This window comes from Astatotilapia calliptera, unplaced genomic scaffold, assembly GCF_900246225.1.
Source record: "Astatotilapia calliptera unplaced genomic scaffold, fAstCal1.2 U_scaffold_18, whole genome shotgun sequence".
Classification (NCBI taxonomy): domain Eukaryota; kingdom Metazoa; phylum Chordata; class Actinopteri; order Cichliformes; family Cichlidae; genus Astatotilapia; species Astatotilapia calliptera.
The window spans coordinates 237263-259551 of NW_020535707.1; the positions used below are offsets into that span (position 1 = coordinate 237263).

Genomic DNA, 22289 nt, shown 5'->3' on the forward strand with positions numbered 1-22289 from the left:
GTTTGTCAATCATTTTGTGTGGTTTCTGAGGAAAATGATTCAATAACTTGCTGCTAATACACAACATTTCATCACATTTCCTCATAACCCTCTTTTGTCTGACCATTTGATCCCATTTGAATTTGCAATAAAGGATCCACAGAGTTTGGTGACAATAATAACAGTAGATGTTTGTGTGAAAGTGCTGGAAGCAAATGAGAGTGTGATGTTCTTTCAGTGTTGCACTTTGTAGACGCTCCCTGAGCACTGGTCTCACAGCCAGCTGCACATAGAGACCAGTGTTGTTAGTCCAGGTCAGAAGATGACTTGTTGGAATGAAAATGAGCTTGTAGTTTGTCTGGAAAAAGGTGTTGGACTTCAAATATGTCCATTTCTTTCACACTTCACCTTTAAAAGTGAAGTCTTGTGGTTCCTGGAAGGAAAAACACGACTTTTTCAAGTCTTTGTCCTGTTTTTATGAGAAATTTACGACTTTAATATGAAACATTCAGAGTTTTTTCTCTTGTTGTGTTTGTTTGAAGCTGCTTCCTGTTGGCTTCAGCTGTTTGGAGTTTCCATTTTCTAAACTTCTACATTCTGAACCTTCTTCAGCTCTGAACAGATGATGAAACACTGAATGGTTTCAAGCTCACACTTTGTCTAATAAACTTACATCTTTCATTCTTTATACAGATTGAGGAGCTGTGGCTTGTCAGAGATCAGCTGTGATTATCTGGCAGCAGCACTGAAGTCCAACCCCTCCCATCTGAGAGAGCTGGACCTGAGCTACAACAACAAGCTGCAGGATTCAGGAGTGAAGCATCTGTGTGGTTTCCTGGAGAGTCCAGGATGTGGACTTGAAACTCTGAGGTCAGTCAGCATGTTTTAGTTGTGCTGAGATGAATATGATGTGAAAGTTGTGCTGACACTAAACTGCAGACATCAGGCTGATATTATACTGATCCACACTGAGGATCTTCATGGTAAAGTCTGTTTTCTTCTTCTCTGGCTAGGCTTAGTACACCATTAATCAGTTGTGTTTTACCATTGCTCTCTGCAGGGTTGATGTCAAGACTTTTAAATCTTCCATAGACAAAACCAGTGAGTACTGAGACGCTGTGTCACATTCATCACTATTTCATCAACAGCATATCACATGAAAGCTCGTTTGTGCTTATTTAATTCTGCAAAAATCTATAAATTATGGGGGTTTTTAAGGATGTGTTTTTAGGTACTGGTTTTGGTCAAAATATTTTAATACTTTTTAAAATCTTTTTAGTGAGTGAGAAGGCTGCAGCTGAAGAAGATGGTGGGTCCTTAAGGAAGAAAGAGAAATCCCTCACAGACAGTTTGTATTTGATCAGAAAACCACTAAAAAACTAATATGATTGTAAACAGCACCAGTTAGAGTTCCAGGAAATCCTTAATTATTCGATGTTTGTCTCTCATCAGGTTACTCTGAGGTCAGACTGAATCCAGACTCATTAGACACAGAGCTATATTTGTCTAAAGATGACATAAAGCACATTAAGGTGAGAGAAAAGCATGTGGATCTGATTGTCTTGTGATACAAAAAAGAGGCCTTCAGCACAGAAATTTGTCAGGCGTGTTAAAGCACAGGGCAGACAACCAGTCAGGTTTAAGATTCTGTGTCATTGTCAGTATGTTACTCGCAGTTTTGAAAGTGTGTACAGATAACACCTGATGTGTACTCTGTGTGCCTAGGGGCACACGCCACTAGCTGTGTGGTCCATCTATGTTTCTACCCTCACATATGGCCACGAGCTGTGGGTAATGACTGAAAGAACGAGGTTGCGAATACAAGCGGCAGAAATGAGCTTCCTCCGAAGGGTGGCTGGCCTCTCCCTTAGAGATAGGGTGAGAGGTTTAGCCATCTGGGAGGGGCTCAGAGTAGAGCCGCTGCTCCTCCACATCGAAAGGAGCCAGCTGAGGTGGTTTGGGCATCTGACAAGGATGCCCCCTGGGCGCATCATGGGTGAGGTGTTTGGGCATGTCCCACCGGGAGGAGGCCCCGGGGCAGACCCAGGACACGCTAGAGAGATTATATCTCTTGGCTGGCCTGGGAACGCCTTGGTGTTCCCCCGGATAAGCTGGAGGAGGTGGCTGGGGAGAGGGAGGTCTGGGCCTCTTTGCTTAGGCTGCTGCCAATGCGGCCCCGGATAAAGCGGAAGAAAATGGATGGATGATGGATGGATGGGTGTACTCTGTATAGTTTGTTCTCCGTTTACTTGTTTATTGCGGCTTTAAACAGCTGATGTATTTCCTCTCTGAATTCCAGGCTCCATCAAGCTTCACCCCTCAAGTACAAACTGAATCCACACACATCTCCTACAGGTGCTTCTAAATTCACATTAGGTTGATAACATGTATTTAATGATGTGACAAGATGCGTGATACAGCTGGAGGTGATCAGACCTCAGCTCATACAGGCTGGTTGGAGTGCTTCAGCCCTTCTGTGTCCTACAGGTTCAGGTGTGCTGGTCCAGGTGTGTTCCAGTGTACTCTGACCAGACTAGTGTTTGTTATGGCTCAGGAGGCAGAGCTGTTGTACAGGACTGTCCAATGGGATGAGAGCCTCCTTCAATCAGCTGGAAAAACAGCTGCAGGGCCGCTGTTTAACATCACATGCTCTGTGGATGCAGTCTGGGAGCTCCACCTGCCACACTGTGAAACAAAGGAGGGTGAGCACTGTGCTGTGAAACATCTGTGTTACTGTGTGGTGCTCAGCTAATATGAACTGTTCTTTATCATACAAATAACCACAATGCAGTTTATTTATAATTCAATTCAATTCAATTTTATTTATATAGCGCCAAATCACAACATAAGTCGCCTCAAGGCGCTTCATAGATACAGAGAAAAACCCAACAATCATATGACCCCCTATGAGCAAGCACTTTGGCGACAGTGGGAAGGAAAAACTCCCTTTTAACAGGAAGAAACCTCCGGCAGAACCAGGCTCAGGGAGGGGCGGGCCATCTGCTGCGACCAGTTGGGGTGAGAGAAGGAAGACAGGATAAAGACATGCTGTGGAAGAGAGACAGAGATTAATAACAGATATGATTCAATGCAGAGAGGTCTATTAATACATAGTGAGTGAGAAAGGTGACTGGAAAGGAAAAACTCAATGCATCATGGGAATCCCCCGGCAGCCTACATCTATTGCAGCATAACTAAGGGAGGATTCAGGGTCACCTGGTCCAGCCCTAACTATATGCTTTAGCAAAAAGGAAAGTTTGAAGCCTAATCTTAAAAGTAGAGATAGTGTCTGTCTCCCGAATCCAAACTGGAAGCTGGTTCCACAGAAGAGGGGCCTGAAAACTGAAGGCTCTCCCTCCCATTCTACTTTTAAATACTCTAGGAACAACAAGTAGGCCAGCAGAGCGAGAGCGAAGTGCTCTAATAGGGTGATATGATACTACAAGGTCATTAAGATAAGATGGGGCCTGATTATTTAAGACCTTGTACGTGAGGAGCAGGATTTTGAATTCAATTCTGGATTTAACAGGAAGCCAATGAAGGGAAGCCAAAACAGGGGAAATATGCTCTCTCTTTCTAGTCCCTGTCAGGACTCTTGCTGCAGCATTTTGGATTAGTTGAAGGCTTTTCTGCGAGTTTTTTGGACATCCTGATAATAATGAATTACAGTAGTCCAGCCTGGAAGTAATAAATGAATGAACTAGTTTTTCAGCGTCACTCTGAGATAGGATATTTCTAATTTTAGAGATGTTGCGCAAATGGAAGAACGCAGTCTTACATATTTGTTTAATATGTGCATTGAAGGACATGTCCTGGTCAAAAATGACTCCAAGGTTCCTCACAGCGTTACTGGAGGCCAAGGTAATGCCATCCAGAGTAAGAATCTGGTTAGATACCATATTTCTAGGCTTTTCAGGGCCGAGTACAATAACCTCAGTTTTATCTGAATTAAGAAGCAGAAAGTTAGCGGCCATCCAGGTCTTTATGTCTTTAAGACATTCCTGCAGTTTAACTAATTCGTGTGTGTTATCTGGCTTCATGGACAGATAGAGCTAGGTGTCATCTGCATAGCAGTGAAAATGTATGCTATGTCTTCTAATGATACTGATAGGTTTGTAGCTTGTACCTATCCGCTGGAACGTTGAAGACAATATAATTACACTGCAAGGCAAGACACAAGTAGGCAAAGTTCTTCATGTTACTCGTGCACGGGAGAGACCGGACAGATGCCGTTCTCTCGTCTGATCCCAGTTGCTCTCGTCCGTTCTCCCGTACCACTTGGGGTTACATGAATATGCATAGGTTCATTAACATATGACGTCTACATACACACAAAGAGTACCTTGCCTGTGTGTGTGTGTGTGTGTGTGTGTGTGTGTGTGTGTGTGAGAGAGAGAGAGGTCAAGATATGACCCTGTGAAGAATCCCCAAAGGCGCAGACGTCTGCCTAACAAAAGCTCTTTATACTTAAACAGATACGTTGTTTGCTATCCATAATCAGCAAATAGAAACTCCCTAGGGAGTGTCATCTAATGCCAGAACCATTCAGTATTGTTACAGAAGTAGTGACTCACCCTAACATCTTACATGCTAAACACAGAGTTCTGACTCATATTAAGGATGAGATTCTTTCAACTACAAAATGATTACAACCGCCAGTACCTGTAATACCTACAGCATGTCTTTAATCGCTCTTAATAGCGATATTATGGTCAACAGTATCCGAACGCTGCACTGAGGTCTAGCAGGACAAGCACAGAGATGAGTCCACTGTCAGAGGCCATAAGAAGATCATTTGTAACCTTCACTAAAGCTGTTTCTGTGCTGTGATGAGCTCTGAAACCTGACTGAAACTCTTCAAATAAACCATTCCTCTGCAGATGATCTGTTAGCTGTTTGACAACTACTCTTAAAAATGATTTTTGATATGAAAGGAAGGTTGGAGATTGGCCTATAATTAGCTAAGACTGCTGGGTCTAGAGATGGCTTTTTGAGTAAAGGTTTAACTACAGCCAGCTTGAAGGCCTGTGGTACATAGCCGATCATTAGAGATAGGTTGATCATATTTAAGATCGAAGAATTAATTAATGGCAGGACTTCTTTGAGCAGTTTTGTAGGAATGGGGTCTAAAAGACACGTTGATGGTTTGGAGGAAGTAATTATTGAAGTTAACTCAGAAAGATCAATTGGAGAAAAAGAATCTAACTTAACATCAATGGTACTAAGAGTAGCTGTAGATAATATTACATCTGTGGGATGATTATTGGTAATTTTTTCTCTAATGATAAAAATTTTATTTGTGAAGAAGTTCATGAAGTCATTATTAGTTAACGTTAAAGGGATGGTTGGCTCAAAAGAGCTCTGACTTTTTGTCAGCCTGGCTACAGTGCTGAAGAGAAACCTGGGGTTGTTCTTATTTTCTTCAATCAGTGATGAATAGTAAGATGTTCTGGCTTTGCGGAGGGCTTTCTTATAAAGCAGCAAACTATTTCTCCAGGCTAAATGATGATCCTCTAAATTTGTGACACGCCATTTCCTCCCCAGATTACGAGTCATCTGCTTTAGGCTACGTGTTTGAGAATTATACCACAGAGTCAGGTACTTCTGATTAGAGACCTTCGTTTTCACAGGAGCTACAGTATCCAGAGTCGTACATAGTGAGGAGGTGAAATTATTAACAAGATAATCGACCTCTGTTGGGGTAGCGTTCAGATAGCTGCTCTGCTCTGTGTTGGTACAGGGCATTGGAGATGATAACAGTGGGTGGATTATATTCTTAAACTTAGTTACAGCACTTTCAGAAAGAAATCTACTTTGACAAAGTCTACTCTCCACCGCTGTGTAATCAATTATTGTAAATGTTATCAGGAAATGATCAGACAGGAGAGGGTTTTCAGGAAACACTGTTAAATGTTCAGTTTCTATGCATATGTTAAAACAAGATCTAGAGTGTGATTAAAGTGGTGGGTGGGTTCTTTAACATTTTGAGAGAAACCAATTGAGTCTAATAACAGATTAAATGCCATGTTGAGGCTGTCATTTTTAGCATCTATATGGATGTTAAAATCACCCACAATAATTATTTTATCTGAGCTCAGAACTAAATTAGATATAAAGTCTGAGAAATCAGACAGAAACTCTGTGTAAGGCCCAGGTGGACGATAGATGATAACAAGTAAGACTGGTTTCTGAGTTTCACAGCTGGGGTGGACAATGTTAAGCATCAGGCTTTCAAATGAATTACAAACCAAGAACATATATAACTGCACAAACGTGTAACATAACTGATGCCTAGTTCTGAGCTTTATGTAATGAATAATGCAAAAGTTTTGGGCTGTTCACATTTATAACAAAAAAGGATGGAGGGGAACTTGTTTGCAGGAGATGTAATCCTCAGATAAGGTGAGAAGTAAATCTGAACTCTCAGAATGAAAAGCTCTTTCCTTTCACAGCGCTGTGTGTTGATGGCCTGCTGTCTGTTGCCCACATCTCTGATGATGGGATGAGCATCTTGGAGCCGCTGGAGATCACTGCCACCCATGTGGTTGTGAAGGTTCCTCACCTCTCTGGGTGGGGCGTCATCTGGGATGATTTTAAGCGGCTCCTGAACATAACAGTAAATGGCCAAGTTCTGCTGTTCTTCCGACCTTCAGAGCCTGCAAGAATCAATGTGTTTCTACTCCAGGAAAATATCCCATTGTCAGAGGTAAATAGTTTCATCATCTTCACTCTGTGGTCCTCTCAGAATCCAAATGATTCTCAGCAGCTTTCTGATAATAAACTAAAGTTATGTACAGGTTTACTGGTCACTCCACTCTGATTACCTGAGACAAAGAGTCAGGCTCCATTTAGCTTTTCTTACCCACATTGTTGACCAATCACTGCTCTTCTTTATTCACTCCCAGTAATGACCCTAAGCTGTGAACATTTGATGTTTGTGACCCATAATGTCAGATCTGACACTTCACTGATAAAAATAAAATCATGGAGCTTTTTTTCTCTGCAAAGCTATTCTATCTCAAGAATGATTGTTTTTGATTCATACTGACACATGATATTCTACACCTGATATGTTTAAATGATCTCTACAGGTGAATAGACTTATTAACATTACCAGCATAATAAACTGTCCTGTCACTGCAGGTGTCTGCCCAACAACACGATGATGCTGAATACCTCCAGACCCCTGCTGACTGTCTTTTCAGCTTCGGTCAAAGGTACAGTGTCCACTGTGAGCCTGAGAGCAGGATAATACAGCCGAAGGTGAGTCAGCAGTTAGAAACTATATGCTGCTGAAATGAAATGAAAGTCCTGGATAACCCACTCGTCATGAAAATGGCACCTTTCTGTTGTTGTTTAGCAAACACAGTTTCGCTCAAAGTCTGGCCCAAATTATCATCCAACATTTCAAGTTTTCCTGAGTACAAATTCAGGGTTTGTGAGTCTGATAGTCAAAGACCAAGAGGGGAATGAAATCTGGAAATCATCTGTTTGCCTGCCAGGTAAGATTCCTGCCAAATACCAGCAGAAATTACCCTACAAACTTTTTATTTTATATTTTATAAAACTTCAACTGAAATCATACTTCTCTTTTCATCCTCAGTTCAGAGTGCTATTAAATGTCTATCTTTCTTTGTTCCTTCAGCACCAAGAACAGAAACCTTAATGAGAAATGTCCCAGATGAGTCCGGAGTCCCAGCAGACGAGAGGCTGCTCACAGTTCGCTCACAGTTTATTGACAGAGTGTCTGAACCTGTTTTAAACAAACTTCTGGATAAACTCCTGGAGCAGCATATTATCAATGAGCAGGAGATGGAATCAGTCAGATCACAGCAGAGCAAAGCAGATAAAGCACGAGAGGTTATTGACACAGTGCGACGAAAAGGAAGTATAGCCACCTCACTCCTGATCGCTGCTCTCCGTGAGGAGGATCCATGCCTTTTCATAGAGCTGAACTTAAGATAAGACAGATTTCTAATAAATCTCAAAGACCACTGACAGTGTCATTATTGTGATCTTCATGTGTGTGTTGGAAACTGGACTTTAGTTCTTATTAAAACCTGGACTCTGACTAGAAGCTGAGCAGGACATTGGATGGACTGAAGCAGAGTCTGGGACCTCGGTAAGTCTCTGGGCTGCTCATTATTAGTGCACAAACCAGGAAATATGTGAAGCTCCAACCTGTAGATGCTGAACCACATCTACAGGTTGAAGAGCAACACCTCAAGTTATCTGTGACCGGCGTCTGTTTCCAACAATATAACTGAAGCTGTTTTTACCTTTAATGCTGGAATAACATGTTGAATCACATGATCAGTGTTTACAATCTGATTACTGAGGTTCTCGTCTGTGCTAGCTTCTGCTCTGAGCAGCATTTTGTGTTTCTGCCTGTATAAATAAAGTTTTGCTGTTTGCTTTCTTATGCTGGAGTTTGAATTCGTGTTTTTAAACAGTTTGAGCTTCCTGTTCGTGTAACCCGTTCATGTGTTACACCCGTCATTGCGTTGTGTTCTGGCGTGAAAGTAAGAGGCAGGAGACAGCACTTGGGTCTTTGGCTCTTTACTGCACATGTGCAACACAGAAACATGTGTCTGATCTGTGTGTGTCACGCGACTGCCAGTACACCTCTCCTCCGGCCATGCTGAAAGGAGCTGTGCCTGCAGCTTCATTAACACCACAATAATATAATGAATCAAATACAACAAATTGTTTTAAAACATTAACTTAAGCTCTCAAAAACAAAAAGCATAAAATAAATAACATGTCACTGAAAAATCATTAAAAACAACTTATAAGAACAATAAACAAAATAATTCAAAAACAAATAAACAGTCAGATAAATACAATTCAATAACCAGGACCCAATATTCTGGTGCTTATAGTTCAAACATTATACTTCAGTACAATTATATTAATAACCGCCATCCAACAGGCAGTACAACACTGTACTTATAAAAACAATAAATGAAAGAGTGCATCTCCAAAACATAAGAACATCTCCATACCTGCAACACAGAAATAAGTGTCTGTTCTGTGTGTGTCACGCGCCTGCCAGTACACCTCTCCTGATGAAGGAAAAAAGAGTGCACGCTGTTAAAAAAACTGCAGTGAATACGCTCACAAGCCTCTAGCGTTCAGGCTAACTTAGCATGCTAGCATTTCAGCTGCGTTCTCAGCTAAAACTAATTAAAAACGTATATTAGCAAACTCTGTCCTCCACAAAACTTATCCCGAACGAGTCTCTTAACGACAAACAAAAATGCGGCGGTTCGGCTGTATTCACATTGCAGCTTGGGGTCTGAACAAACTGAGCAATGTGGCAGTGACTTACCTCCGGCCATGCTGAAAGGAGCTGTGACCGGGGCACACATGCACGCGCCTACGTCACCACGCAGCGCGCACACACACGAACGCACACAGACTCAGATCACACAGGTAGGAGAGTGAGATGCAAAATGACATATTTAATTTAAAAAAAGGGTGTTTTGGGTGAAATTCAAAAGTATTTAACATAAATGTTACATTCGTCTGATTGACTTGATTTGCGTCTTATATAGGGATGGGTATTGATAAGATTTTAACGATTCCGATTCCATTTTCGATTCTGTTTAACGATTCGATTCTTTATCGATTCTCTTATCGATTCTCTTATCGATTCTCTTATCGATTCTTTTTTTTTTTTTTTTTTAAAAAGGAGAACACTAAGGTTGATTAGCTTAGAACTTTGTTTTATATCTTCTCTTTGAACAAGGTAGAAATTTAGGAGTAACATGGCCTTACAAACCCAACAGTGAGATCTTAAGAGATCCAGCCTACGGCTCTTCAATGGGGTGTCACAGGGTACCCAGGAAAAAAAATTGTAAATGTAAAATAATAAAATAAATATTCTTCTGTAGCAATAACAAAGTATAACATAAATTGTTCTGTAGCAATTACACAAGAATATCCAGTAATGTCCCTGCCTATAATTAAACACATTCACTTACCAAAAATCGGGGGCATCTGCTGTGGCAAATGGGTGCAAGCCTTTGACCACAAACTTAGACACTGCTCGGTGACATTCGTCTATCCTGGCCTGAAAGGAGACGCTACCAGTAGACTGCAGCGAGAACTGCCAGCGAGCGCCAGCCAGTCTGTCTCTCTCATCATGGTCACCTACATGTACAGTAATGGCAGGTCTTGTAATAAGGCAGATTGCGGTAACATAATATGCACTGTTGGTTGATTATTTACCTGGCGCATTAACGGGAGAGGACGTGCAAACGTTAGCGCTGCTGCTGGGTTGAGAGTCACGAGTCCGGAGCGGAATTAAAAACACGTGTCATCGCGTGTTTTGTGAGCAAATGCTTTTGCATATTCGTAGTGTTTCCTCCCTTAAATGAAATATCGACTTTGCAAGTTCCCCTGTTGTCATCGGTTCTCATAAAGTATAATCAAACTTTTGAGCGTTTGAGCCGCTTAGGCGCCGTGTTTCCTGCCAGGTAAATGACGCTCCGCAACGTGGTGACCTCATTCGGGGTGACTGGAATCGATAAGGGAATCGTTTGCAAAAATGGCAAACGATTCCAAGGAATTGAAACAGTGGGAACCGGTTCTCAACAAGAACCGGTTTTCGATACCCATCCCTAGTCTTATATCTGAATCATGTCGTCATGAGACTGTCAATGTATCTTAAACATACTGCTTCACAAACACTGTTGTGACAGTGATGTACACTGTCTCGTTTGTATATATGTATGATTTCTATACAGTTTACACCAGATGACCACTTAAGGACATCTCCTGGTTTCATCTTCATGTTTCCCTCTCACCACATATCCAACCCGATATCATGACCAGCAGCTTTTACAGCTGTGGCTCCAACAAACATCAGCTGATACTAGAAATTAATATTAAATAAATTCTAACAACAGCTGATCAAGCTTAAACGCTGCTGTTGTTCATCGTGACATCTGCTTGTTTTCTCTTTTTGGCTCAAAGTGGGTGATAAACAAATAAGACCGACAGGACTTGCGAAAGAAAAGCCGATCAGCTGATCATTGATCAGTTTCATGATTGAAGTGGCAACAGGAGAGGAAGGGGGAGAGGAGGAGAAAAGAGGCAGCTGTGCAGCAAAGACAGAATGACTCCAGCTTTGTGTCAAATGCCCAGTATGTCTGATGGCCAGTCCAGCTGTGAGGTCAGCTGGTGGGTAACAGGCATCTTTGAAAATGTTAGAGCACTTTTGCAAATATGTGATGTCCTAACAGCAACAATCTATCCTGAAAATATCTTTTTTTTTTGTGACCCAGAAAGAAATATGTATATTTCAAACTCTGCGTTCCTCCACCACTGCCTCAATTTGAGTTGTGGATGAAATGCATTCTGGGATATTTGCCTGGGCTTAGCTACAGTAGCTAGCAAGCTGATTGGAGACCAAAACAGCCAATCAGAATTTTTGCATCCAAGTCTGTGATTGGTTGGTTTTGTGGCACGCTTATAACGGTGTACAGAAGCTGTCTCCGTTATCATGGCTACTCGGCAACGGAACTCAAAAGTCTGGGAGCATTTTGACAAAACAAAAGAAAAGAAGGTCCAATGAAAAATCTGCAAAATGGAACGTGCCTTCCATGACAGTATGACGGCGATGCATGAGCATCTGAAAAGGAAGCACGTCGTGTAGAACAAGCACTTTGCAATAATCTAGAGATCTCAGTCCTAACATTTATCAGCTCAAACATCCAACGACATGAATGCTTTAAAAGCATCGACATCAGCTCTTCTCTGACAGCATGGTGGGAGTTTCTAAAATTGACGGCGTCTTCATTAATCCCATGCAAACGTACACCTATCTGGAACAACCCTGACATATTACAAAACAATAATATGATAAACTTTTCAGATTGGAGTGGTAAAGGAATCAAATATTTAGAACATATACTAGAAGGAACAGAATTTATTTCATTTGACGGACTAGTTACACAATATGGGATCAACAAGAAAAGATTTTTAGAATATCAACAAATTAAATCCATAGTAAAAAAGAAATTTAAACCGGGTCAAGTTGAACTACAAACACCACCAAGTGTGGTTCAATTTCTTACTCTTAAAACCCCCAAATTACTATCCAAAATATACAGAATGCTTTCTAAAACAGATGAATCAACATCACTTCCTATTGCAAAATGGGAAGCGGATTTATCAGTTAACTTAGACCAAAACTTCTGGTCTCAGACTTGCTTAAAAACCTTTCATCTAATCAGAAATCCCAGTCTTCAAATAATTCAATACAAAATATTACATAGAGTGCACTATACAGGTCATCGGATGTTCAAGATGGGCTTTACGTCTACCAACAACTGCTCACACTGCCAAACCAATTCACCGGACAATTATATCCACGCTCTTTGGTTCTGTCCACCAGTTCAGAAGTTTTGGCGCGAGATATGTGAAGACTTATCAAAGTGTCTGAAATGTAACATTCCAACCTCCCCCTTAGTGTTTTTGTTGGGCAGCTTAGATAAAGTCACTTCAGATAAAAATATAGCCCATATGGTTCTCCCTGCCCTATGCATAGCCAAGAAAACTGTCCTCATGAACTGGAAAAATAAAAAATAATCTTAATTCTAACCAATATAGAAATTATCTATTAGATTACATTAGTCTTGATACAGCCTCTGCCACCACACCAGATCAATTGCTCTGGGCTCCTTTGATCAGCTCCATCACCTAGTGGGGGTGGGGGGTCATAGTTTGGTCCCGCCTTCACTGTGATTGGTGTGGGGGTAGGGACAGGGGTAGGGACAGGGATAGGGCGTCGGGGGGTTCACCAGGGGCATCTTCCTTGGGGGGCTCAATCTGGGGTAGCAGTCATGTCCGGTTAGGGGCTCTGTTTCCTCGTGGCTGCGTGCAGCGGGGCTAGGGGAGGGTCTGTGCTGACGGACGTGGGTTACTGACCTGGTAGCCTGGCTGCCCCTGGGTGGGTCCGGGATGGGCGTGAGGTTCTGGGGGCGCTCCGTCTCTGGGCTGGGGCCCTGGCCGGGCCTCGGGAGCTTGGGTCCTGGTTGGTGTGTTGCCGGGGTTGTGGGTGGGTGGGTGCATGGGGGCCCAGCCCTGGCGCAGGGTGCCGCCGGTGCGTCGAGCCACCTGGGGGGCTCTTCAACTGGTGGGGGAGATTGTCACATCTCACAGGAGCTTTCCGCTCTTCAGGAACTCTCTCTGCAGGAGGGGGAGATACAGGAGAGGTGGAGGAAGATCTCAGCCTGGGCGTCTATTGTCTTATGTAGTCTGGAAGATGAGTGGATGGTGGGGTGGGTGCAGTTTTCTCTGTGGTGGGGTTGGGTGGACTGTCCTGGGCTCTGTGGGGCGCTGCTGCACTGGGACCCGGTCTGGATAGGCCTGGTCCCCCTTTCCCTGGCGGGTCGCGGAGTATGGGGGTGCCTACTGGGGTCAGTGGGGGAGCTGGCCCCAGGGAGGGATCACTTGCCCCTCCCTTCCTTCCCTCCCCATCTCCAGCTGCCTCCCTCTTCCCGCTCCACCACAACCACCCACCCATGCAGGGCCTTGGAGTAGGGGTATGTCACCAGGGTGCAGAGGAGGCTACCCCCCCCCCCCCCTCCCCCCCCGTCCCCTTCTGGCTGCCTCTGCCTCAATTTTATCCCACAGCTTAGACATTCACATTACTCACACTCTCATTACACATACATATAGGATCTTGGGGGTGGGCACGACACACGGAATCCAAATTACCATCAGGGTGTACACCTCACCCCTGGCGTCGTTGCCCACCTCTCAATTTTAAATCAGAATCAGAATACTTTATTGATCCCTGGGGGAAATTATTTTTTGTTACAGTGCTCCATTTTAAACCAACATTAAGACAAGACAGACAATACACTAACTAAGAATAGTACAATATATACATATATATATATACATACATACATACATAAGTCACTCATAAATAAATAGTTGGAAAAGAAACATGTGTAGCTGTAGCAGCAAACGGTGTGTTAAGTGGATGCGTTGTACAGGGAGATGGCCACAGGCAGGAATGATTTCCTGTGTCGTTCAGTGGTGCTTTTCGGTAATCTCAGTCTCTCACTGAACGTGCTCCTGTGACTGACTAGCATGTCATGGAGTGGGTGGGAGTAGACATGGAGGGCTAGCAGGAGGGACTATGCGCTTACCTGCTGCTCTCTGGCAGGTAGCTCCATGCCCTCCTGGGTTTTAAATGCACCTTAGAACACACATGCATCAACACTACAATGAGCGGGTGGAGGGAGGTTTGGAGTCTTCTCTCACCCCCGTTCTCTGCGGCCCGCTGGAGCAAGGGGGGGCTAGGAGGAGGAGTTGGCCGTCCAACTGCGGTCTGGGGTGTGGGGCCTCCCTGCTGCTGCGGAGTCGGGGTGGTTTGCCTCTCCCCACCGCAGGGAAAAGGGTACCTAGACCCGGTTCGTAGAGTACGCTTGGGGAGTGTGATCGTGTGTACAGCATCTCTTTATGTCTGTCTCCACGTTGGTTGAGTGTGGAGCAAGTGCATATGAGAGCATAAGGGTGGGAATGGATGTTTGTATCTGTGTGTGCCTGTATGTCTGTGTCTATATGTCAGGTTGGGTATCTCTGGGGACATCTCTGGGGCTCGCTCGGGCCACTTCGGAGGTGGGGTGCCCCCGGCCTCTCGGCCTGGGGCTCGGTCACTCAGGCACAGCTGGCTGCTGGCGGAGCTCACGGGCGCGTCACTGCAACTCCCCCTCGCTTCTGCTCCGCGGCTGCTGAGTGAGCCCTCATCTGGGACTCTCCTCAGCTCTTACTGGGACAGTGGCGCGGCTGCCCCTCTGTTGGTCTTCCTTGGTCTCTTGTGTTCTGGGGGCCTCTGGATGTCTGGAGTTTTGATCTCCTCCATACCTGCTTCATGCCCTGGGGGATGGGACTGTGGCCCCCCCACACCCTGTAGCAGATCATTATATGAAGGAACCTTTTAAAAAAACAAGCGCGTCCATGCTCACAGGTGTACACACTACTTATTATTACTTATATTGATAGCTGTAAACGTTACGTTACAGGACTGCTAAAAAAATATGTTCGTCTTTAATGGACGAGTTTGTCACCAAGCCAACAACATGTAAACCTCGGCAAGCAGATGTCCTGACTGAATCAATCTTGAACATGTTGGTGACGGACATGAGACTCCTGTCTATGGTTGATGATCAAGGTTTCAAAGAGATGATCAAGCAGTTCAACCCAGATTACCATGGTAACTACCTACCAGGCCGATCCCACTTCACCAAATTGATGGAAAAGAAATATGATGCTACCTTTAAGAAGGTTGGTCTCTCTTTCTCTCCACTCTCTCACACCACAAACACAAAATAGCCATTTGTATTAGAATTTAATACATTTCATGATGAAATAATATTAAGAGCTGGCTGACTGAGCAACCAATAAATTCATCTTGGTTAAAGGCAAGGCATGGCAAGGCAAGTTTATTTGTATAGCACAATTCAACAACAAGGTGATTCAAAGTGCTTTACAGAGACATTAGAAACAAAAACAAATAAAAAGCATGATTTAAAATATATTAAAACAAGCAAATAAACTAACTAACTAATTAACAAACAAACAAACAAACAAAACAGTATATAAAATCAAAACAGATAAAATCAGAACAGTAGATAAAATCAGTAGTTAAATGTAAGTTTTGAAATTTAAGCTTAAAAGTGTGGATTTGGTGCTTTATTCAAATGCAGCTGAGAACAGGTGAGTCTTCAACCTGGATTTAAATAAACTGAGTGTTTCAGCTGATCTGAGGCTTTCTGGGAGTTTGTTCCAGATATAAGGAGCATAAAAGCTGAATGCAGCTTCTCCGTGTCTGGTTCTGACTCTGGGAACTGATAAAAGACCGGATCCAGGTGACCTGAGGGATCTGGAAGGTTCATACTGGGTCAGGAGGTCACTGATGTATTTTGGTCCTAAACCATTCTGAGCTTTATAGACCAGCATCAGAACTTTAAAGTCTATCCTCTGACGGACAGGCAGCCAGTGTAAAGACCTCAGAGCTGGACTGATGTGGTCCACTTTTTTGGTCTTAGTGAGGACTCGAGCAGCAGAGTTCTGAATGAGCTGTAGTTGTCTGACTGATTTTTTCGGTAGACCTGTAAAGATGCTGTTACAGTAATCAAGCCTACTAAAGATGAATGCATGGACTAGTTTTTCCAGGTCCTGTTGAGACATCAGATCTTTTATCCTTGAAAGCATGTACAGTACAGGAAAGTTGTTGTTGTTGTTTTTTTTTTAATGATATGTTGAATGTTTATTGTTTAACATGCGTAACTGTATTTGATGTAACTGAATTATTCAATTGGTAAATTTAAATCTTGATGCATAAACTGACAAGCATTATTAATAATGAAAAAATATACTGTAATATATTTCCCTAATGCTTACTATTGTTCCAAATCATCTCATATCTTTAGGTAAAGCAGACCCTTGGTGGTGTCAAAGGTTTTTTCACCCTGACTGCTGATATCTGGACCAGCCATGCAGAGGCCTACCTTGGTGTGTCTTGCCATTTCCTGAGTGAAGATTGGAAGATGAAGAGCTTCATCCTTTACACCATGCCTCTTGAGGAGAGGCATACTGGTGCCAATATAGTGACATGGATGGAAGAGGTGCTAACAAAGTTTGACATCTTGCCTGCCAAAATAAAAGCAGTAGTACATGACAGTGGTTCCAATATGGTGGCAGCAATGCGACTGCTTGAAGAAAAACATGGATGGGCCTCTATCCGCTGTGCTGGACACACACTCCAGCTCATAGTCAATACTGCTCTCAAAGAAACCACCATCAGAGCACTAGGTGCAGCTAGTGGAGCACTTTAAGCGAAGCGAGGTGGCTAGTACAAGGCTAAAAATGAAACAGGAGCAAATGAATATGAAGAAAAATACACTGATCCAAGATGTCAGTTAGGGCTGCCGAAAACGATTATTTTGATAGTTGACTAGTCATCGATTATTTTTTTGATTAGTCGACTAATCAGATCATCATCCATTGGACGTAAAACGTACAGCTTATTGCACCAGCAGCATCTGCTCTTATATAACCATCATTAGTTTACAGCTTTAAATGTTTAAGGTGTGCGCTAGGTAAAAATAAAGACAGTTTAATAAACTCAGCCGTCTGCTCCTTGCTATCTAAAATACATCGGAGTATATTCTCGAGCATCTCACACTTCTGATAATCAGTTGTCTGCTTGACGTTTATTCTGCTGTGTAAAAACTTTAATCTCAGCCAAACAGATTTACTCAGGAACAAATAAAATACTAAAAAAAAGCCAAACAAAATAATTTTTAAGTTATCTAAGTGACTTATATATCATGTTTAACCTGAGTAGCGAAAGACGGCGGTGGGTTTGAAAACAATTTGCCGGAGTCCGGTGTTCTCAACGGCGCTAGTGTGCCTTGAACGACGTCAGCTATTGAGCTGGTGGGTAACAGACGTCTCCGAAAACATTGGAGCGCTTTTGAAAATATGTGATGTCTTAACCCTTTAAGACCTACCATAGAATCAAGTCCGCCAGAGCTTATATTATATTTTTACATGCTGTGGTGCCATTTTTGGGAGCATTTCAACTTGATATACATCAATACAACCATTATACCCCAAATTTTAATAATATGTATGCATTAAGTGCATAGTAATTAAGTAAATCAAAGGACATTCAGAGTGTTTTGCACTTCTCCTTACTTTAATTTAAATTGAATTAATATTTCACATCCAGTTTTTCTGTAAAAACTGCACAGCCTTAAGATGAAATGTCTGTAAATTTGAAGTATCTATCTGGATTATGTTTCTTGTTGCTACTCACAAATATTTCTTCTTACAAATATTTCTTGTACCTGAGTGATAAGCCTTAACATCGGTGTTTTTTATGGCAGTAATTGAATCATTTACTCTAACTTGTTATCTTTATGTTTGTCACAGCAGATTCACCGATGGAGAGTTTGTGGACGATGAGAACCAGCAGCAAATGCTGACACTGGCAAAGGTAAGTCCCTTTAACTAGGCAGGAGCTGGACCCAAAATGCAGGCACTCAGACTCGAGGGATGAACTCAAAATCACAGCTTTATTGGCTGGCAGGGGAAAACAAGCATACATAGCAAACTAAAACATTTAGATTAATATAGTCTTTGTTTTGGAATTCATAAGGTTGATGAAATCTCCCAATTCTTTGAATCTTTGGGCTGAAGGAAGGACAATACTCGGTGTATAAATGCTCAATCAACAATCATTTATTTCCATACAATTCAATACTTATGAGCATTAGAACCATCATGATGGGAGAGATGCCTGCAGAGGGTCAGCAGCATGTCTCAAAGTGGTAGCAACTTTCACAGACTTTTATAGCTAGTAACAGCCCCCCTCCTTGTCGTAAAAGCCCAAACATTCACATTCTTTCACTCACGGCGCCTAAGTTATGACCTCGGCTCCCTGTCTTTCTGTGTGAAGTAGGAAGGGGGGTAAGGAATGTGGTTTTATCTCCTCTCCCCAGACACCAAGTCTTCTGCTTACAACCTTCTTCATATGATTCAGCAGTAAAACATGTCAAGAAACAATGTAATACATTCAACAGTGTTGAGCAATACAGGTCAAACAAATAGATCGAATGATTTTCACACTCTTTTAAGTCAGAAGTATAATGCAAACTAAAACTACATACTGATCACACACTCTATATTAAAGGGTATAATATGATCTACAGCAGTTAACATAATTCAACTATTTTGATTACATATATAAGGTAACATATAATAACAGAATAATCTCACAAGGTTTAACTGATTTCAATCAGATTTAATGATTTAATACAAGCAGTTTTTATGTCCTAGTCATCATCTAAATGTAATTATGTCTCTCTCACCACTTATTTAAGTCAAAGCTGTGAAATAACTGCCTGAACTTGTTCCAAAATGGCTGCTGAGCTCACAGAGATTACGTCTACATATGCTGACATCCGTATTTGAGGCTTTGTGACATGCTCTGTTTTCTTTGACTTTACATTTCTGGCTTTTGTTTGCAGTCCAACCATTACTTTTGTTATGTTATAACCTGCTGACACTAGAAGAACACATGCTAGTGTACTCATGTGTGATAGAGAGTAATAGACTTGAATAAAATTTGCCAAGGAGGAAAACATTAGAGTTAAAGCCGAAAACATTTTCTTTATCAGCCGTTACTCTAGAATTCATACACTAATTATGTCTACCAAAGCATTCCCCAATTTAGGGTTTTGCTAGTTTATCTCAATCTCCCTTTGCCCTTTGTTTTGTAGTGTTTTGTGCAGCCCAAAATAAAAGTTTGATTTTATTTTATCTTCTCACTCCATCTCCGTTTCCTGCATTTGTGTCCACACTTTCTCATCTCCACACCGTCTGCCTCAGCAGACGTGACAATGTTTTAGATTGTTGTCACTTGTCAGGCGTTGTGTGGAGGCGAGGAAGAAGGAACCCAAACGCAGGACTCGCAGGTAGGTGAAGACTGGTGAGGGTTTATTATAAGGAGTGGATGAACAGAGGGTGAACGGACACTGACTGGCTGGACAACTGAATGGCTGACTGAACTGAGGGAACACACGGGCAGGACAACATCACATCAACATCAATGACACGACAGTGAACGAGTAGAAACAGAGGGCTTAAATACACAGACTGATGAGAATGATTATGAGAGACCGGTGAGTACACAGCTGAACATAATCTGGCTAATGACACGAGACGAGCTGACACAGGAAAAGCAGGAAGTGAGAACATTGAAGTGGCAAAATAAACTGAACATGAACAAAACTGAAAACACTGGGTCACCGACCCAGGAACCCTGACATCTCTTTCTTCTTTCTCTTTAAAACCAGAACAACCCAGACAGACTTCATGAGGAGGTTGGGGTAGATTTTTATGAAGAACAGCTTGATCTTCCCAGCCAACATGGAGGCAAAGTCTGCCTCTTTGACCAGTGTGGGAAAAGATTCAGGAGTTTATCACATTTGAAGCGTCACCAGCGTATCCACACTACGGAAAAACCCTACTCCTGCAATGAGTGTGACAAGCGCTTCAGTCAATCATCAGACCTGAAAATTCATCAGCGTATCCACACTGGGGAACAGCCCTATGCCTGCAATGAGTGTGGAAAAAGCTTCAGTCAGTCATCAAGTCTGACGGTCCATCAGCGTATCCACACGGGAGAAAAGCCCTATGCCTGCAATGAATGTGGAAAGAGCTTCAGTCATCTATATAGTCTGAAGGTACATCAGCATAACCACACTGAAGACAAGCCCCACTCCTGTGATCAGTGTGGGAAGGGTTTCAGTGTGTCATCACATCTGAAGAGGCATAAGCGTATCCACACAGGAGAGAAGCCGTACTATTGTGATGAGTGCAACAAGGGATTCAGTCAGTCATCACATCTGAAGCGTCTTCAGCGAATCCACACTTGAGAGAAACCGTACATCTGTCAAAAGTGTAGGAGGCGTTTCAGGCACTCATCCACTTTCAAACGTCACAAGAATACATGTAGACGCATCCCCCGAACCCAAATGAGCATTTCCACAAATGTTTGTTAAAATATTTCACAAAACTATTAAAGTCTTATCCAAGCATATTAAAATGTTCTAATTCTAATTTCATTTTCAAATAAAAGCCATTGACAGAAATGTTTCAGCGCTTAGAGAGGGTGTATTTAACCAAATCTGGTTTGTTCAAAGAATTTAAACCAGTTGCTCGAACAGAATACAAAAGCTAGATTTCCAAACTATTAACATCAAACTTCAGTGACCTCAAATAATGGGTAAAATCAACAAAAAAAGAAATAATTACAGCATTGCAATGTGTTTTGCTCTCTCATAACTCTTTCCAGATGCTGCAGACGTGATTAATCTTAGCAGAATCTTAGAGTGGACACCCTAGTCGACTTTCTCTGAAACGTGGTTCTGTACTGTTCCCTGGTAAAAAAAAAAAAAAGGTCCTTTTAGGGTGTGGAATGATGTCAGAGTGTTGAAGAACTTTATTTACAACGAGCCCACATCAAACTCACACTCTCGCTGGAGAGTAAGGATGTGGTTCTAAAATGAATACAAATAAGAAATAACATAAACATCTCTTTCACTGGTTCAACATCTCTCACATTCAGTATAGGGCTTTGGAGTTGACGTCACGCCGCAATGCATTGTGGGAGCGCAGCGCCATTTTCGGGGTCTACGAATCTAAACAAACACACTGTGTTGGAACGACGACTACAAGAAAGATGCTTAAGAGCCTCTCAAAAGAGAATGAACTGTATAGAGACCGATTGCGTCCAGAGGCGAAGCAGCGGTACTTGCAGAAAATAGCGTGCATTGGAAATGTGGACCTGTATGACATACTGCCGTGGAGTAGAAACCCCGAAAACCTAGCGCTATTGACGTAGCCTGATATATTTTCGTACCTTGTCTGTGGAGTCAGTGTGTACAAGTCGTCATTCAATCAAAGGTAAGTCAGCTCGAGTACTGCGTGTGAAATGCGTTTGATTTCCCTGCAAACATTCACATTAGTGCAGCATAAATTCATTCATGAGGGGAAATTACAGTGAGAACATGTGGAGGCTGTTAGAGGGATAACATAGTGAGTTCAGTGCATTGATGTGACATTGTCCTGCAGGATTTAGTTATTCTTTATGGATAAAGAAATTGCACTAATTAATTCACATTTATTATAAATAATCCTAATTACACATCTTGCTTCCATGTTTGTATCTTGTCACTAAAAATACATTTTATTTTAGTTTTATACATTGATTAATGACCTACAGAATCTCCTTATCATATTAAGTGATTCATAATTGTCACTTTATGCTTTCTCCATCTTGACAGTGATGACATCCTTGCATTACATACTTTAGGTTCATTTTCTGCAGGCAGGTTTCTGACAGAACAGGCAGATTTACACTATAACATGCAGCGTTCTATAGATGGACACATAAAGAAATGAAAAATGACATGTATGTGCTAACTTTCTAGACACTTTGTTACATTTATGATAAAGTAGATTAAACACATTTGTGTCGGCCTTGGCTCATAGTTCTTGTCTTTAAATTAACTTTGTCTGTGTGTGTTTCAGGTCCTGCACTCTAAGACTGAATGAACCAGCATTGCAGCCATGGGTCACTGTGAGCATCACAGGGAAGGTTGAAGCCGCCCACTGCACCTGTAAGGCCGGAGTCGCAGAGACCTGCAGCCATGTCACTGCTCTTCTGTTTAATGTAGAAGCAACAGTGTTGATCTGTGGCACAAGGACTGTTACAG

At 42.2% G+C, this 22289-nt stretch overlaps 2 protein-coding genes across 2 annotated transcripts; both read left to right on the forward strand.

Moving 5' to 3' along the window:
• The first annotated feature begins 829 nt into the window (after window positions 1-829).
• LOC113017667 (NACHT, LRR and PYD domains-containing protein 1b allele 5-like) lies at window positions 830-8501 on the forward strand. Its single transcript, XM_026160797.1, has 10 exons — window positions 830-849; window positions 1040-1080; window positions 1259-1327; window positions 1432-1511; window positions 2279-2334; window positions 2467-2681; window positions 6432-6685; window positions 7123-7242; window positions 7340-7481; window positions 7625-8501. Coding segments are annotated over exons 2-10 (1257 nt in total). The 5' UTR covers window positions 830-849; window positions 1040-1079; the 3' UTR covers window positions 7945-8501.
• Window positions 8502-16393: 7892 nt separating this feature from the next.
• LOC113017668 (zinc finger protein with KRAB and SCAN domains 8-like) lies at window positions 16394-20667 on the forward strand. The gene is made up of 3 exons (XM_026160798.1): window positions 16394-16628; window positions 17941-18004; window positions 19866-20667. Exons 2-3 carry the CDS (start codon window positions 17987-17989, stop codon window positions 20445-20447), a joined length of 600 nt encoding a protein of 199 aa, XP_026016583.1. The 5' UTR covers window positions 16394-16628; window positions 17941-17986; the 3' UTR covers window positions 20448-20667.
• Window positions 20668-22289: the final 1622 nt, after the last annotated feature.

What these genes read in the sequence shown, in the direction of transcription:
- LOC113017667 (XM_026160797.1), top strand. An exon ending in AGAGAAATCCCTCACAGACA is followed by an intron (nt 1,328 to 1,431) that starts GTTTGTATTTGA and finishes GTCTCTCATCAG; the next exon opens with GTTACTCTGAGGTCAGACTG. An exon ending in ACACTGTGAAACAAAGGAGG is followed by an intron (nt 2,682 to 6,431) that starts GTGAGCACTGTG and finishes TTCCTTTCACAG; the next exon opens with CGCTGTGTGTTGATGGCCTG.